The 19,155-nt window shown below is 41.9% G+C and overlaps 1 protein-coding gene across 1 annotated transcript; it reads left to right on the top strand.

Annotated features, from left to right (window-relative positions):
- Positions 1–377: 377 nt before the first annotated feature.
- LOC128419206 (uncharacterized) lies at positions 378–10,349 on the top strand. Its single transcript, XM_053399632.1, has 5 exons — positions 378–705; positions 4,967–5,086; positions 7,677–7,826; positions 8,309–8,455; positions 10,180–10,349. Exons 1-5 carry the CDS (start codon positions 378–380, stop codon positions 10,347–10,349), a joined length of 915 nt encoding a protein of 304 aa, XP_053255607.1.
- The last annotated feature ends 8,806 nt before the right edge of the window (positions 10,350–19,155 follow it).

The following is a 19,155-nucleotide window of genomic DNA, read 5'->3' as shown; positions in this document are numbered from 1 at the left end:
GCACAGTAAATTACCATAGATTCCAAAAGAGTAAATCAATTATTTAAATGCACCAATAATAATACAGGAAGGGCAACAAGAAATTAACCATTCAAAATTAGGTAAATTGCCAGGGCCAGATTTATCAGCAAAATATTATTAAAAAACTACAGGATTTTCTGGGACAACTGTTGATGGATGAAGGATGTAAAAGAGCTAATTCATCAAGATCAAGCTAGCTTTCTTCCTGGCTGACAGATGAAGGATAATATAAGGAAAATTAATTGATACAATAGAGTATCTGGAAGTCAGGAATGAAAAGCAAGCAGCTTTGATGTTTGTGGATGCAGAGAAGGACTTTGATAATGTGTCATGGACCTTTATGGGGGGAGGGGAATATGGAGATGATGAATTTTGGAAAATCATTCCTAAGGGGAATTGACGCAAGTTATGCAGACCAACAGAGCATGATGACAGTCAATAATGTAGTATCAGAAAATGTAAAATTACAAAAAGGACAAGACAGAGTTTGGCCCCTGTCACCATTACTGTTCATTTTAGTATTAGAGACCCTGGTGAGAAATATAAGATCTGATGAAGAAATAAAAGGTATAACAGTTGAGTGCAAAGCATATAAGCTGAGAGCATTTGCAGATGACCTTGTAATGACCGTAGAAGACCCATTGGCAAATGTACCAAGGGTCCTAGATAAAATATCTGAATTTGGTGAGGTAGCGGGATTTAAGATAAATAAAAATGAAATGAAAGTACTGGTTAAAAATATGACAGAACAACATAAAAATGAGTTACAACTAGCAACACAATTGACAATTGGAAAAAAAAGGTGAACTGTTTGGGCGTTTGGTTGACAGCTAAGAACAGAAATTTCTTTAAGGATAACTATGTATGGAACTATGGAAAGAAATAAAGGAAAATATGGATGTTTGGGGAAGGATGAATTTAGCACTATGGGGAAGAATTTCAGCAATGAAAATGAATGTATTGCCAAGAATGTTATTTTTATTTCAAACCATACCCATAGTCAGTGGAGCAGAACACTTCAAACGATGGCAAACATATCTTTCTAGATTTATCTGGCGGGGGGGGGGACCAAAGATTAAATATAAATTATTAACAGATGCCAAAGAAAGAGGTGGATTTTCACTGCCAAATTTGAAGTTATATTATGAAGTAACCTGTCTCTGCTGGCTGTGGGAGTGGATAATTTTTTTAATACATATATTTTAGACCTTGAGGGTCATAATAATAGATTTAGATGGCATGCATTTATTTGGTATGAGAAGACTAAAGTGCACAAATGGTTTTTAAATCATTTGGTAAGGAAATCCATTTTCGCAGTATGGGAGGAATATAAAAACCTGTTAGAGCAGAAGACACCATGGTGTCTTTCCTCACTGGAAGCAATATGCTTGAAAAAAACTAATGCAAAAAGTGAATGGGCAACGTATAAAGAGTTGCTAATGGAAATAGAACAACAATTAAAGTTGAAAAGATTTGAAGATACAAGACATTTAGTAACAGATTGGTTGCAATACCATCAATTGAATGATGTCTTTAACATTGATAAGAAAAATGGGTTTAGTAAGGAAATTTCAAGGTTTGAAAAAGATTTACTGGAATGCCCAGAATAAAATTTAAGATATTAACTGATGCAAAAGAAAGAGGGGGGTTTGCCCTGCCGGACTTAAAACTGTATTATGAATCAGCGGCTTTTTGCTGGCTGAAAGACTGGCTACTTCTTGAGAACACAGACATTTTGGACTTGGAAGGGTTCAATAACAGGTTTGGTTGGCATGCATATATATGGTATGACAAGGTAAAGACTCATAAAGGTTTCAAGAATCATATTGTTAGGAAAGCACTATATAATGTCTGGATTCGGTATAAAGACTTGTTGGAAAATAAAACCCCCAGGTGGTTGTCACCAATGGAAGCAAAGGAAGTGAAAAAACTTAATATGGAATCCAAATGGCCAAAATATTGGGAAATTATAGAACAAGAGGGGGGAAAGGTGAAACTACAGAGTTACGAGAAATTGAAGTCCAAAGTAAGAGACTGGCTTCACTATTACCAGATAAATGAAGTATTCAAACAGGACAGGAAAATTGGCTTCCAGGTGGAAAGATCAAAATTAGAAACAGAATTGTTAGAACCCAATACTAAGAACTTGTCAAGAATGTACAACTTGCTGTTGAAATGGAATACACAGGATGAAACGGTTAAATCAGCTATGATTAAATGGGCACAAGATATTGGTCATGACATTATGTTTGCTGACTGGGAACAGTTATGGACCACCGGTATAAAGTTTACGGCATGTAATGCCTTAAGAGAGAATATTATGAAAATGATTTGTAGGTGGTACATGACCCCAGTCAAGCTTGCAAAAATCTATCATTTGCCCAATAATAAATGCTGGAAATGTAATGAAACTGAAGGTACTTTCTATCACCTTTGGTGGACGTGCCCAAGGATTAAGGCCTTCTGGGAAATGATCTATAATGAAATTAAGAAGGTGCTTAAGTGTACCTTTCATAAGAAACCAGAGGCTTTTCTCCTGGGCATGGTAGGCCAATTGGTGTCAAAGAAAGATAGGACGTTTTTTATGTATGCTACAACAGCAGCAAGAGTTCTTCTAGCAAAGTATTGGAAGACACAAGAACTACCCACGCTGGAAGAGTGGCAGACGAAGGTGATTGACTATATGGGACTGGCTGAGATGACGGGCAGAATCCGTGACCAAGGGAAAGAGACGGTAGAAGAAGATTGGAAGAAATTTAAACTTTATCTTAAGAACTGTTGTAAAATTATTGAGTGTTAAAATGTCATGGGTAAGGTAAAGCAGATTTGCAGCGATAAATGATTGGGTAAGAGAAAAAGGTTAAAGAAAGTGAATTATAAGTAATTGAGATCAGGGGTTGCTGAAAAAGTTTAAAACAGGGATGCAGAAAAGGGAGGCATGGGGAAGTCGTCGAAATTGGGTATAAGGAAAAAAGGTTATGAAATTATACATGTTTATATGTTTGTTTGTTTTTGTATTGTTGTTTGTAATGTGTTATAATATATGTTGGAAAATGAATAAAAAATTTATTAAAAAAAAAAAGATTTACTGGAATGCAATGTGAAGTTACTTACCAAAATGTATAAGTTGTTGCTAGAATGGCATACTAAAGATGAGGAAGTTAAATCGGTAATGATACAATGGGGAAAAGATATCGGGCACAATATTCAATTTTCATCTTGGGAAAAGTTATGGAGGGAGGACTTAAAATTTACAGCATGCTGTGCATTGAAGGAGAACTATATGAAAATGATGTAACACCTACAAAATTAGCAAAGATATATAGAACTTGTTGTTTAGTCGTGTCCGACACTTCAAATGTATATTGGAAGTGTACAGAGAAGGAAGGCACGTTCTACCACATGTGGTAGATGGGCAAGATAACAAAAACATTCTGGGAAATATATATAATGAGCAGAAGAAATGTTTAAAAAAACGTTTTTTTGGGGGGAGAAGCTTTTTTACTAGGAATTTCAGATGTAGAGATGCCAAAGTAGCAGATTATGTATGCGAGGACAACAGCGTGGATACTACTGGCCCAAAGATGGAAAAAAGACAAAGTCCTGACCAGACGTGAATGGTTGATGTAGATGATGGACAACGCCAAAATGGCGAAAATGACCAGGGAAATCAGAAACCAGGACATAGTCACTTTAATAAGGAATGGAAAAAAATATACAATTTACTTAGGAGAACACTGTAAAGAACTAAAAATTTGACAGGATTTGAGTAACGCTTGCAATGTACTAAAAGCTAAGCTAAAAATGGATTATTTTAAGAAAAATAGAGAAAATATATGATGCAGTAGAAAGTATTTGAAAATGGAAACCATGGAGGGATGGAGAGAATCCTAAATGTTGATGATTGTCACTAATGTTTGCATTCAAATGAATCGTGTAAAATTGAAGAAAAAAGATTTTCTTTTCTTTTTTTAAAAAAGAGAGAATAGCCATGTTTGTGTAGCTCCCTAACAGAGAAAGCTCCATGGCCATTGCTGGCTCCAATTGAGACCTTCCTCGTAGTTGTGTAAGTGGCTGATTCATACCTGGCACACTCGGCCATTGGCACATTCAACTCCTGAGGTCTCACTTCATTCTTTTCACCCTCTGGAAACCACGTCGAAGACAGCAGGATCAGTTTTACTGCTTAAAGTCTCCATTGCATCCACAGCCCATTCCACACTTTCCAGCCTTCCTGGAATGGATCTGGTATCCAGGCTTTTCCTGAAGGAGCATCTCTACCCCACTCCCAATTCAGCCCAAACACTGAGATCTAGCTCTGAGGGCCTTCTGGAGGTTTTCTCACTGTGAGAAGTGAAGATAGAGGAAACCAGGCAGAGGGCCTTCTTGGAAGTGGTACCCACACTATGGAATGACCTCCTATTAGATGTCAAGGAGATAAGTAACTATAGAACTTTTGGAATACATCTGAAGGCAGTCCTGTGTAGAGAGATCTTAAATGTTTGATGTTGTATTATGTTTCTGTATATGCTTGAAGGCACCCAGAGTGGCTGGGGTAACCCAGTCAGATAGGGTGGGGAGTAGTAATAATAAAATTAGTATTATTACTATTAAGAGGAATCCTTAGATGGAGGCCATTTTGAGGGGCTATTTTGTAGGTGGCTTCAGGGCTTTTGCCCTTGCCTATTTGGCTCTAAATTGCTTTCTTGAATGCCTTCATCATTGACATTGTAAATTGTAAATTATCTATATCGAAAAATAAATCTTAGAAGTGTCTATTAACAACTAATGAGATCATAGACAATTCCTACACAGAGCTTTGAATTTCAGTATGTTCCTCTTTATCCTCACTGAACCATTCAGTATGTTCCTTTTTATCCTCACTGAACCATTTGTTCCGAAGTGTTGCCTGCGACATGAGACCATGGCCTATAAATAACTCCAGGTAAGCCTCTACCTGCACCAATTCACTTGTTGATTCATCTCTGCTCTGAGTCTTCTAATCTTTCCAGAATGATGAAGGCACTCCTGAGCGCAAGCCTCCTCTTGGTCCTGCTTTCTCCAGGTAAGTTGGGAAACATTTAATTACCTTTGGAGGACACTGAAAATAACTTGCAGCTTGGGAGAGAAGGGGAATTAGAAGTGCAGATCAACACCCCAGAGAGCAAGGAGGGCAGGGTTACCAAGAGAAAGTAGCAGAGAGTTAAGTCATGAATATTTCTTGTGATGTCATTATGATGGACCCGACGACCCTTTTCCCTCTGGCACCGTTGGGCCCGTCCTCTCACTTAAGTATAGTGCACACAACTCACAGAAAACCAATCCCATGGATTTCCACAGTTTACCTCAGATTATTTTGTAGGGGATTTGCGTGAAGTAAAACTTAATAATTAGGAGTCTCGGGCAGGATTTGTTCAAATTAACAATAACAATTTTATTTAATAAGAAAGTTCATGACACGAGTCGATAAAACTTAGGATTCTTCAGTTTACAATGTTATTTCACTTCAAGGTTTTCTCAGTTGTTTCACACTTAATACTTTGGTTCTTAACAAGGTGGTACTTTCTGTCAGTTACACACCCCTAGACAACCCTGCTCCTGAGGCACTCCAAGGTTTCACTGGTTTGGGAGTCTTCTCTTACTAGAAGAATCTCTCCCTTCCTCACTGGAATGAGACCTAAGTAGACTGTCTCTTTACAGCTTCTACTTCTTCTGTAAACTAGTGTTGTCGGCAATGGCTTCAAGAGTTTTAATTAATGAGTGTTTTACTCATTTCCTTTCCTTTTATTTTATTCTGTTAAAATGCTTTTAAAATTGAACCCCTTTTAATTTACTATCACCTCCTCTTCTTAGTCTCATTAAGCAAACTGCAAAATCAACTAATAATAATGATAATGATAATAATAATAATAATCCATGAAGTAAACTTTTGCTTCTGTCTTCAGTATTACCTCTGAAATGCAGATTTACTTATAACAAGACTGGAATGACCTACAATAGCTATCTTAAAACAACTTGTGACTCCAAGGAAGATTCCTGTGTTGCCAGTGTTCTGCGTACAAATATAAGTAAGATTTTCCTGCCTTTTTGTCTTTTGCTGTTGGATTAGATTAGGGTTCTACAGCATATAGAAGTCTATGGTAGGGCAACTCACCCATGAAAAAAGTGAGTTTAGGAAGCTGTAGCACTTCAGCTATAGATGAATTAGAACTCCCATCAGCCTCAGCTAGCCTGGCCATCAGTCAGGGATGATGGGAGATGTAGTCCAACAACATCTGGAGGATCATAGCTTCCCAATCCTGAAGTAAGCAATAGCTTGCATATGAAAATGGGGAATATAACATCACCTGATCACAACCAATGGCTGAATCTGGGCGCTTATCTCCAAGCTTAGGGAACTTGATTTGCATCAACATGAAATGAATAATGAACTCCAATTTAGTTTTGGTTATCAAACTAGACAATAAGCCTAGAATATAACATGAATATCCCCGTTGCCATAAATGACATTGAAATTGGGACTCCTTTCACAGATCTATAAAAAAAGCTGAGCAATTGGGATGGGAAACGAAGGTGCTTCACACTTTCATGGCTCCCCCTCCCCCCTCAAGAAATTTTGAAATAACTCTCAGTGATGAAATGATTAGGAAGGAACCATCATTACGGAAATATTCTTGCAGTTCACCTATTAAAAAGGGTTTCCGTTACCCAGCTTGATTCAGTGTGGGCCCCTCCAACCTGATGAACTTCTTTCATACTTCAACCATTGGTTAAGGTTGTTTTGATCCCCTTGCTTGATCCTGATTCACCCACCCCTTCTACCTAGAAGGAAATGGGTGCCATTTCTGGTTTGTCTGAGGCGCCAAAATGCCTTGGGGCAATCCTGGGTGGGATGGTTCCAACATCTGGGTGGGATCTGTTCCAACATCACTGGTACATTCTTGGAGGGAGAGGGGCAAATGGGCAGTAAGGCTGGTGCAATGCAATGTCTTGCCAAGTTTCTTGCACTGGGCAACAGGAGTTCAGGGAAGCATTTCCCCCCACCCTGCAAACTGTTATGATCGACTAGCAGAGAGAATGCAGTGTATGGCACATGTATTGTCAGATGTATAGGAGAAGGCATGAGTCCTCGTGCTAGAATTTTGATGTGAAATGAAGTTCTGCATACATTCCAAATTTAAAGCATTATACAAATTAATTGCAAACATAAAAAAGAGGTTGGTCCTATGGATTATGGAGGCAAGAGACTACTACTTGTGGCAGAGAGCTGAACTCATAAATGCCTGCAGAAAACTATTCTGTTCCACCTGGGCTATGCAGATCATTAAGAATAGATCTTTCCACACTGGTTAATTGATATCTATTGATTTACTTTTAATGTGGTTTTTCTTGTATCTTTTATGTATTATTACTGGAAAATATTTTGATATTTTTTCCTTTTTGTTATAGCAGTGCACACACATTTAAACAAAGAAACAAACAGCACCTCACTTTAGATTGCCAAATTTAATAATACTTTCCATATTGTTACTTTGAAAAGGTCCTGATTCAGACATCAAAGAAAATTGGAATTATTACAATGAATGTACCTTAGGAGCAATAGTCATGAATATTTTCCCCAGATCTAGATATTTCTTTCAATTTCTTTTTCATAGTGGTACTCCAAGTGCAACTTTTGAATAAATGCACGACATCCGACCATTGTTTCTCAGGCAATTACAGCTTCACTGCAGGGGACGGTAAATTCTTTGAGATGAAGAAGCACTGCTGCAACACTGAACTGTGTAACAATGCAACTCTCAGCCGTAAGTTTCTGTATAATTTTAAAATCCACAACATGTTAGGGCTTTGCATTGGATTTGGCCAAAGGCTGGATACGTAGTCAATCAGCAGTACTCAGAGGACCTGGGCCTCATTCAAAAGGGGTGAGCAGCCCCAGATGGCTATATGGGTCGAGCCATTCAGCACTATCAGGACCTCTCAAGGGGTGGAGAGGAAGGCAGGATGAAGAAGCAGGCATGAGGAGAAACTGTGAAGAAGAGGGACCTACTGGGCAGCTACATCTCTGCCTGAGAAGGGATGGGTTCCCTTTCCAACCAGGCCTCTCTCCTGAATCTGTCCCAATGCCAATCCTTAACCCAGACTGGGTCTAGATAATCTTATTTTCAAAATAATACTTGCTGGTGCCCCACCAAAACTGTAAAGCCCTTGGGTGAATTACAATAATATACAGATACAAAAACAGATAAAACCATTAATATGCTCACTATACTTTTGATTTTGGCAGTTCCTGATCGCAACGTGCTGGCTGAAAATGGCCTGAAATGCCCAGCCTGCTTCTCCAAAGGAACCACACAGTGTAAAAGTCAGAAGACCATCAACTGCCTTGAGAATGAGACCCAGTGTGTTGTTTTTAAAGGAGCTCTTCAGATAGGTAACATTGCTACTCAGACAGGGGGGAAGGGCCTAGTCATTGGCTGGGTCATGCAAACTCCCTCCTGTTCTCCTATTCTCCCTCCCCCCGTCTTCCCTTTCCCTTGCATATTACTAAAAATGTGAGAGGGACCACATCTCTCACTGGCCCCACTCTGCAACCTTCCTTAGTGTTTTGCCTACCTGGAATGTGTACTTTAACTCTCATAATGCCTCGCTTGTCCAGAAGGAGGATTCAGAGAGAGATGTGTATATAAAACACCCTTCTGAACAAAAGTAAAAAGTGCATTCATTGCTTCACCTCAGTTGCTTCTGGATCTCTCCACCATTGGGTTGCAGTCCAGGGGAAAATGTGTCCCTCTTGCTCAAAAAGCATATTTATTATGTAAAAGGCATGTAATAAGTTTCCTTAAATTCTGTAACAATGAGCAGTATCTGGCTAACTCAGCCATTAGTGCAAGGACTTACAGTTGTACAACAGGATTTCCTCTCTCTTCTGCCTGTATGTGTTCTTTATCTTCCCAAATGTATTTAGGAGGACAAAGAGAGGGAGGATATACTCAGTTCCACAAGAATACATCATTTTGCTGATGTCATGATTTAGCTACATTAGTAAAGATATAGCACTTTATATTTTTTATAACACTGTGACACCAGATGGCATGATGGAATCCCGTCTTTGGTCAATCGCATTTGCTTGTATGAAGTTTGCAATGCATTTAACTGAATGGCTTTTTTGATGTGTCTAGATCCAGCCTTAGATGGATATCTCCCTATCAACATAGTTTTGAGGAATAATGCTGTTTGGAGACAAGACAAATTTGCCAAATCCCTCCTTTCTGAAAAGAAGAGGGTATTTGGAATGAACGGGGGAAGGGAATCTGGGTTGATTTGCCCCATAAAGGAAGAGGCAGAATCAAGGCCCTTCGAGCTGCTTCTGCCCTACATTCTTTCTTCTTATCCTTCTCCTGCCCTTTATAGCCTGGGCTGTGCAAATTTCTCTTCTAATGGCTGAGTAAGAATTCTGAGAGGAGTTCCTAATTGGCTTTTGCAGTCCCCCCTTTTCACCTACTTCATGTTAGCTGTGTTTAACATGAAACTCGTAAAATAAAAGGAGGATTCTCTGGATGCTTAGATCACAGTGGGGCAATGAGGAAGCCTCAGTGGGCATCCAACTGTCCTGAGAGACATTGGAGTGCACCTCCAGCTTTTTTGTGTGCGTGGCTGTTGACTCACGCCAGGTTCAAACACTCAAGACTCCCACACCAGGGAGGGAGTGTTGTTTTCAAATCTTGTTGTGTGGCCACAGCATGTGGCTTTTAACATGCCCAGGAGATGGAAGGGATAGAATTCCTCCCATTTTATTGGTACTCAGCTGCACACTAGAATTTGACCAGTTTAATCTAGTTAATTAGGCCTGTTTTCAGATCCTCTACTTTCATTATATTTTATAAATATAACCTGTTTATTAATAATCTTTGTGTCTTGAGACTCCTTTGGGTATAATGGCAATTCTGAATTACATATGAGTTATTTTTTTACCTTAACTTCTGATGTTGAAAATTTTGTATATTCATGTTCCAATGAAATTATGAAATTTTTCAGATTTTTTAAATATACACATTTTAAAACTAACTAATTAAAATTATCATTCACTATCACAGACAGAATCTTCTAATCCCTGAGTAAAGGCCTTATGTCAATATTTGTTTTCTTTCCCCCCAGGTTTTACTAAACGACACGATTTCACGTTCCAAGGTTGTGGAACAACAGATTTTTGTGCCGTCCGGAAAAACAGAAGAATGTTTGGAACTGGGGGATTTATCCTTTTCCTTACCCAAAAAAGATGTTATAATGCTTCAGGAATCTCACACCAGCCTGAACATGAAGGGTAAATAGGACAGTGTAGACCTCCCCCTTGTTGCAAAATCCATGTATTGCAAAATCCATGGCAATGAGGGGAAATTGGAGGCCTAGTGGTGAAATCCAGGACTCAGGGTCTGTGGTTCTTTCTTTTTTGTATTTGGTGGAGGTAAAGGGAAGCCAGGGGAAGAGAAAAATGGGTCAAAATGTGGCGATTGTGAATTCTAAGAAGCCTGTATCGATACAAAGAACCCTTTATTGCATCATTAACAAATAGTTAAATTTTCATTGTGATCATTACAAAACATAATAAATGGTTATGGGAAATAAAATTTTGGTTCTTAGTTCTGTTTCAGATGCAAATACAATTATTATTTATGGGTTTAGCTGAAGCAATTTCAAAATTCTAAAATACATAAAACATAAAATTTCTCTCCTTATAATCGTCACTGTAAAGGCAGAACAGACCACTTTTTCAGAGGTGTATGGGCACTTGTCCCTTAATAAAAAGTTTATCATATACCTATTCCATCTCTCATTTGGGAGGTTTAAATATTTGAACAAACCTTCTCTTACATCTTCATAGATAGGACAAACAAGCAAGTAGATGGGTAAATATTTAGGAACCTTATCTCCATGTAGGCAAACTTTTTCTACAGAGGGAATCCGGCGATAGCATCCTTCAACTATGACAGACTTCATACACTGGAGTCACAGAACTGTAAATGCTTTCCCCCATTTGGTATTTGTGATGCAGGTTACATAGTGAGGGTGCTGAATGTATAGTTTGGCATATCAAGGTGCAGGATGGTCCCACCCATGGGGCAAGGTGTGGTGACCATCTTAGGTGGCTGAATCCATAGGGGCTGTCAGGAACACAGCCCCCCTCAGAAATTGAGCTGAGTTAGCAAAGGTCTAACTCTGCAGATGCGAGCTGTCTGTTTGGGTTTAGAGAGGACAGCCCACCCACCCCACCTTCCCAGGGAGTAATCTGTTTGTTCTCAAAAGGAAGAGAGGAAGAGTTGGAAGCCAGGCAACCATCAGATAAGCCAGAGTCTGAGGCTGTATCTTCTGGGGAAGAAAGGTAAAAAATCCCTGGACGGTTAAGTCCAGTCAAAGGCAACTATGGGGTTGTGGCGCTCATCTCTCTTTCAGACCAAGGGAGTCAGCGTTTCTCCACAGATAGGTTTCTGGGTCATGTAGCCAGCATGACTAAACTGCTTCTGGTGCAACGGGACACCGTGACGGAAACCAGAGCACACAGAAATACTGTTTACCTTCCCACCACAGCAGTACCTATTTATCTACTTGCACTGGTGTGCTTTTGAACTGCTAGGTTGGCAGGAGCTGGGACAGAGCAACGGGAGCTCACCCCGTGTTCGGGAACCTTGGGGTTTTATTTTCCAGTAAGTCTTTGTATCTTATCCAGACATTAAACAATGCTTTCCTGACAATATGGTTTTTAAATGCTTTATGTGCCTTAACCTTGTCGTACCACAAATATGCATGCCACCCAAAAACGTTGTTACAACCTTCCAGATCCAAAATGTCTGTGTTCTCAAGAAGCAGCCAGTCCTTCAACCAGCAGAATGCTGCTGATTCATAGTAAAGTTTAATGTCTGGCAGGGCAAACCCACCTCTTTCCTTTGCATCGGTTAATATTTTAAATTTTATTCTGGGTTTTTTGCCCTGCCAGACAAATTTGGAAATATCTCTCTGCCACTTCTTGAAACAATCCATCTTGTCCACAATCTGCAAAGTCTGAAACAAAAATAACATTTTTGGCAAGACATTCAGCTTTATAGCTGCAATTCGACCCAACAAGGAAAGCTTCAATTTAGACCAAATTTCTAAATCTTTTCTAACTTCTGACCAGCATTTCTCATAATTATCTTTAAAAAGATTCAGATTTTTCGCAGTCATATTAATCCCAAGGTATTTCACTTTCTTAACCACAGTTAAACCTGTTTCATTCTGAAACCTTTCTTTTTCCATTGATGTTAAATTCTTCTCTAAAACCTTAGTTTTTAGATTATTTAATCTAAATCCTGCCACATGACCAAATTAATTTAACATCTTTCTTGGGCAATTCTAAACCTGTTATTCCAAGGAGAAAGGCCTCTGGTTTCTTAATAAATGTATATTTCAACATTTTTTTCAGTTCATTATAAATCTTCTCCCAGAAGTCTTTCACCTTGGGACAAGTCCACCACATATGGAAAAAAGTACCTTCTTTTTCTTTACATTTCCAACAAAGATTATCACTTTTGTGATAAATCTTTGCTAATTTTACAGGGGTCAAGTACCATCTATACATCATCTTCATAATGTTTTCCTTTAACATCGTACATGCAGTGAACTTAACCCCTTTCCTCCATAGCCTCTCCCAGTCCTCCATCATTATATTATGTCCCACATCCCTTGCCCAATCAATCATGACCGATTTAACTTGTTCATCCTTTGTATGCCACTCCAACAACAAACTGTACATTTTAGACATATTCTTATCATTAGTATCTAACAACTCCGTTTCCAATTTGGTTTTTTCTGTTGCAAAACCATTTCTCTTATCCATCTTATATAATTCGTTAATTTGATAATATTACAACCAATTCACTTTATCTTTAATTTGTTCAAATGGTTTTAATTTAAAACCTTCCTGATTCTCTAACAACAAATCTGAATACCTCAACCATTTCTTTTCCATATTTAACTTTTTTGGGGCCTGTGCTTCCATTGGTGAAATCCATTTTGGTGTTTTTCTTACTAAGAGATCTTTGTATCTAGTCCATACATTGTATAATGTCTTTCTAATTACATGATTCTTAAAACCCCTGTGGGCCTTTACCTTGTCATACCATAGATATGCATGCCATCCAAATCGATTATCCAGTCCCTCCAAGTCTAACACATCATCATTCTCTAATTGAATCCAATCCTTGATCCAACAGAATGCAGCAGCTTCAAAGTATATCTTCAAATCTGGCAGGGAAAAGCCCCCTCTTTCTTTTATATCTGTAAGTAATTTATATTTAATTCTAGGTTTTTCCCCCTGCCAGATAAATTTAGACAATACCTTCTGCCATTCTTTAAAACATTTGACATTATCAAGGATTGGTAAAACTTGAAATAAGAACAACATCTTCGGCAATACATTCATCTTAACCACCGATATTCGGCCCATCAATGAGAGTTTTAGATTTGACCATACCTCAAGATCTCTCTTGATTTCATTCCATAATTTTTCATAGTTATCTTTGTAAAGATTCAAATTCTTTACCGATAAATTCACACCCAAATATTTAACTTTTTTTCACCGAAACAAGGCCTGTCCTTTCAAAAAGGTTTTTTCTTTTGTCATTATCTAAGTTTCCCCCCCTAAAACTTTGGTTTTGCTCTTGTTTAATTTAAATCCTGCTACCTGCCCAAACTCTTGAATCAGCTCCAGTGCTTTCACTGCACTGGTTTCTGGATCTTGTAAAGTTAAAACCAAATCATCAGCAAAGGCTTTTAATTTATATTGCTTGGATCCTACTACAATGCCTTTAACCTCCTCCTCTTTCCTCAACATGTTTAACAAAACCTCCAGAACAGAAATAAATAGCAGAGGGGAAAGCGGGCACCCTTGCCTGGTTCCTTTCTCAATTTTGATTTCCTCTGAGACCACATTATTAACTATGATTTTTGCTTTTTGTTCAAAATAGATCGCATTAATACCATTTAAAAATTCCTGGCCAACCTCAATTCTTTCTAGATTTTTCATCATAAATAACCAAGAAACATTATCAAAGGCCTTTTCAGCATCAATAAACATTAACATTGCTTTACAATTTCTTTTCGTTTCCAACCTTTCTATTATATCAATTATATTTCTAATGTTATCTTTCATATGTCTCCCAGGCAGAAATCCTGCCTGGTCCTTATGTATATAATTTGATAGAACCTTTTTTAATCTATTGGCCAAAATGTTTGCAAAGATTTTATAATCCACATTAAGTAATGAGATTGGTCTACAATTTTTTTACATCGGATCTATCTTGATCTGTTTTTGGAATCAGAGTGATAAATGCATCTTTCCAGGTTTCGGGAGCTTTGTCCCCTCTTAGAATCTAATAATAATAATAATAATAATAATAATAATAATAATAATAATAATAATAATTTATTATTTATACCTGGCCCATCTGGCTGGGTTTCCCCAGCCACTCTGGGCGGCTTCCAACTGAATATTAAAAACAGTACAGCATCAGACATTAAAAACTTCCCTAAAGAGGGCTGCCTTCAGTTGTCTTTTAAAAGTAAAATAGTTGTTTATTGCTTTGACATCTGCTGGGAGGGCGTTCCACAGGGCAGGCACCACTACCGAGACGGCCCTCTGCCTGGTTCCCTGTAACCTTACTTCTCGCAATGAGGGAACCGCTAGGAGGCCCTCGGCGCTGGATCTCAGTGTCCGGGCTGAACAATGGGGGTGGAGACGCTCCTTCAGGTATACAGGACTGAGGCCATTTAGGGCTTTAAAGGTCAGCACCAACACTTTGAATTGTGCTGATCTCTCAGAACCGGTGTTATGTGGTCTCGGCGGCCACTCCCAGTCACCAGTCTAGCTGCCGCATTCTGGATTAATTGCAGTTTCTGGGTCACCTTCAAAGGTAGCCCCACGTAGAGCGCGTTGCAGTAGTCCAAGCAGGAGATAACTAGAGCATGCACCACTCTGGCAAGACAGTCCGCGGGCAGGTAGGGTCTTAGCCTGCGTACCAGGTGGAACTGGTAGACAGCTGCCCTGGACACAGAATTAACCTGTGCCTCCATGGACAGCTATGAGTCCAAAATGACTCCCAGGCTGCGCACCTGGTCCTTCAGGGGCACAGTTACCCCATTCAGGACCAGGGAATCCCCCACACCCACCCGCCCCCTGTCCCCCAAAAACAGTACTTCTGTCTTGTCAGGATTCAACCTCAATCTGTTAGCTGCCATCCATCCTCCAACAGCCTCCAGGCACTCACACAGGACCTTCACCGCCTTCACTGGTTCTGATTTAAAGGAGAGGTAGAGCTGGGTGTCATCTGCATACTGATGAACACCCAGCCCAAACCCCCTGATGATCTCTCCCAGCAGCTTCATATAGATATTAAAAAGCATGGGGGAGAGGACGGAACCCTGAGGCACCCCACAAGTGAGAGCCCAGGGGTCTGAACACTCATCCCCCACCACCACTTTATGGACATGGCCCAGGAGAAAGGAGCGGAACCACCGTATAACAGTGCCCCCAGCTCCCAGCCCCTCTAGACGGTCCAGAAGGATGTTATGGTCGATGGTGTCAAAGGCCGCTGAGAGATCCAGCAGAACTAGGAAACAGCTCGCACCTTTGTCCCTAGCCCGCCGGAGATCATCAACCAGCACGACCAAGGCAGTTTCAGTCCCATGGTGAGGCCTGAATCCTGATTGGAAGGGATCCAAATGGTCCGCATCCTCCAGGCGTGCTTGGAGTTGTTTGGCAACCACCCGCTCAATCACCTTGCCCAAGAATGGTAAATTTGAGACTGGGCGATAGTTGGCCAAATTGGCTGGGTCTAAAGATGTTTTTTTAAGAAGCGGTTTAATGACCGCCTCTTTCAGCAGGTCTGGGAAGCCTCACAGGGACTGCGGCGCTCTGCTGCCCAGGAGGACTCTCCTGTGTGAGTGTCTGAGGGCCCTGCTCTTGCCGCTTACCATCTACCTGGCCCAGGGCAGGGCCTGAAGCCTCACAGGGACAGCTGCGCTCTGCTGCCCAGGAGGACTCTCCTGTGTGAGTGTCTGAGGGCCCTGCTCTTGCCGCTTACCATCTACCTGGCCCAGGGCAGGGCCTGAAGCCTCACAGGGACTGCTGTGCTCTGCTGCCCAGGAGGACTCTCCTGTGTGAGTGTCTGGGGGGCCTGCTCCTTCCTGCCACTTACCACCTGTCCCAGGGCAGGGCCTGACGGGCCTCACTAGGACAGTTGCTGTTACTGCTGGAGGGGTGCAGAGTGCTTTTAAAATGTTTTAAATATTTTCTTTTGAATTTTTTGTATGTGGGGGGGTGGGGGTGGGATGGATGTTTATTGGGCCTGGGAATTTGTTTGATTTTATGTTTTTGTAATTTTTACTGTTTTTTGTTTGTATTGTTTTATTCGTTTGTTTTTTTTAAGGTGTTATTTTCTTCTTAAGGGGAGGGGTCAGGGCTGCCGGGGAGTAGGTCCCAGCCAACAAAATGGCTGGGGCATGTTCCACAGGGGGGGATGCACTGGGACAACCGATCTCAGTGATCACGGGTAGGAGGAGGAGTTACGCTAAGACCAGACCATGTCATTACAGAGGAGGCAGGTTTAGTCGTTGTCTGAGGACTATCCCTGCCTCCGGGTCTGGTCCTGACCGGATGGATACTAGAATCAGCAAGGGATAACCACATGACCTGAAGGTGCTGCTGTGCAATGCCAGGTCAATGATTCATAAGACGAATACCATCCATGACTTGATCATGGATGGAGGACTTGACCTGGCATGTGTAACAGAGACTTGGTTGGATAAAGCAGATGGGTCTGTCCTTGCCGCTGCTTGTCCACCAGGTTTCTCATATGCACAGCAACCCAGGTCATGTGGGCGGGGGGGGGTTGCAGTGATTTTTAGGAAGTCATTAGTTTGCACCAGGCGTCCTATTGGGAAGACCCAGTTTTCTGAGTGCATGTTCTGGAAGTTGGGCAATAGGGGCAGTACAGGATTCCTTTTGGTGTACCGACCTCCCCGCTGCACCAAGGATTCCCTGCCCAAGCTGCTTCAGGCCGTGGCGGATATGCTCCTGGAGACACCTAGCTTGGTTGTCCTAGGGGATTTTAACATCCATGCCAACACGACCTTACAAGGGGCTGCTCAGGACTTCGTGGAAAGCATGGCCTTCATGGGGCTGTCCCTGAATAAGTCTGGCCCAACCCATAGCCACGGACATGCCTTGGACCTGGTGTTTACCTCTATGGTGATCTGACACTAAGTAAAAGCAAAATGAAAGAAGTGCCATGGTCAGATCACTTCCTGGTGCAACTGGACTTCTCTGCGACCCATCCCCTCTGCAGGGAGGTGGGACCGATTTGGATGGTCCGCCCCCGCCACTTAATGGATCCAAATGGTTTCCAGAGAGTGGTAGGGGATGCTTTATCCCATGTTGCTGGCCTTTCAGCCGATTCCCTGGTGGCCCGCTGAAATGTGGAGTTAACCAGGGCTATTGACTGTTTGGCTCCGAAGCGCCCTCTCCGATGGCATGGAGCCCGGGCAGCCCCGTGGTTTTCCATGGATCTGAGGGCAATGAAACAATTGTTGAGATGGCTAGAGTGCCGGTGGCGGATAACTCATTCCGAATCTGACCGGACACAGGTTAGAGCTCAACGTCGAGCCTACCAAGTGGCGATAGCGACAGCGAAGAAGACTTTCTTCGTCGCCTCTATTGCATCTGCAGAAAACAGCAGCAGGAGACTTTTTCAGGTGGTTCACAATTTAGCGGAACCACCTGCGACATCGGGGCCCAGTACGGGCCACATGATCTCCTGCAATGATTTCGCAAAGTTTTTTGCAGATAAAATCGCTCAGATTTGGGAAGAAGTAGACTCCACAGTGGGAGCAGGGCCAGGGCGGGAGAGTGCTAGAGTCCTGTCTAGTCAAGTTGTGTGGGATCAATTCCAATCTGTTACCTCCGAGGATGTGGACAGGCTGCTTGGATGGGTGAAGCCAACCACCTGTCTCCTGGATCCTTGCCCATCCTGGCTTATAAAAGCTAGCCGGGAAGGACTGGGCGATGGGCTTCGTGGGGTGGTGAATGCTTCCCTCTGTGAGGGAGCTTTCCCAGACCCGCTGAAAGAGGCGGTTATTAAACCACTTCTTAAAAAACCATCTTTAGATGCGGCCACAATGGCCAATTATCGCCCAGTCTCAAATCTTCCATTCTTGGGCAAGGTGATTGAGCGAGCGGTTGCCAAACAACTCCAGGCACACCTGGAAGAAGCGGACCATTTGGATCCCTTCCAGTCGGGATTCAGGCCTCATCATGGGACTGAAACTGCCTTGGTTACACTGGTTGATGATCTCCGGCGGGCTAGGGACAAAGGTGAGAGCTGTTTCCTAGTTCTGCTGGATCTCTCAGTGGCGTTTGATACCATCGACCATAACATCCTTCTGGACCGTCTTGAGGGGCTGGGAGCTGGGGGCACTGTCATACAGTGGTTCCGCTCCTTCCTCCTGGGCCGTGTTCAGAAAGTGGTGGTGGGGCATGAGTATTCAGACCCCTGGGCTCTCACTTGTGGGGTGCCTCAGGGTTCTGTCATCTCCCCCATGCTTTTCAACATTTATATGCAGCCACTGGGAGAGATCATCAGGAGGTTTGGGCTGGGTGTTCATCAGTATGCGGATGATACCCAGCTCTACCTCTCTTTTAAATCAGAACCAGTGAAGGCGGTGAATGTCCTGTGTGTCTGGAGGCGGTTGGAGGATGGATGGCGGCTAACAGATTGAGGTTGAATCCTGACAAGACAGAAGTACTGTTTTTGGGGGACAGGAGGCGGGCAGGTGTGGAGGATTCCCTGGTCCTGAATGGGGTAACTGTGCCCCTGAAGGACCAGGTGCGCAGCCTGGGAGTCATTTTGGACTCACAGCTGTCCATGGAGGCAGAGGTCAAATCTGTATCCAGGGCAGCTGTTTACCAGCTCCATCTGGTACGTAGGCTGAGACCCTATCTGCCTGCAGACTGTCTCGCCAGAGTGGTGCTTGCTCTGGTTATCTCCCGCTTGGACTACTGCAATGCGCTCTACGTGGGGCTACCTTTGAAGGTGACCCGGAAAC

The sequence above is a fragment of the Podarcis raffonei genome, chromosome 8 (assembly GCF_027172205.1).
Source record: "Podarcis raffonei isolate rPodRaf1 chromosome 8, rPodRaf1.pri, whole genome shotgun sequence".
In the NCBI taxonomy this organism is placed as follows: Eukaryota; Metazoa; Chordata; class Lepidosauria; order Squamata; family Lacertidae; genus Podarcis; species Podarcis raffonei.
Note: the sequence above shows the minus strand (reverse complement) of the source record. Positions and strands in the feature narration are given on the sequence as shown.

Coding starts and splice junctions, on each gene's coding strand:
- LOC128419206 (XM_053399632.1), top strand. CDS start 378: ATGGAGATGATGAATTTTGGAAAATCATTCCTAAGGGGAATTGACGCA. Junction 706..4,966: donor AGATAAAATATCTGAATTTG/GTGAGGTAGCGG, acceptor AAATAACTCCAG/GTAAGCCTCTACCTGCACCA. Junction 5,087..7,676: donor CTTGGTCCTGCTTTCTCCAG/GTAAGTTGGGAA, acceptor TCTTTTTCATAG/TGGTACTCCAAGTGCAACTT.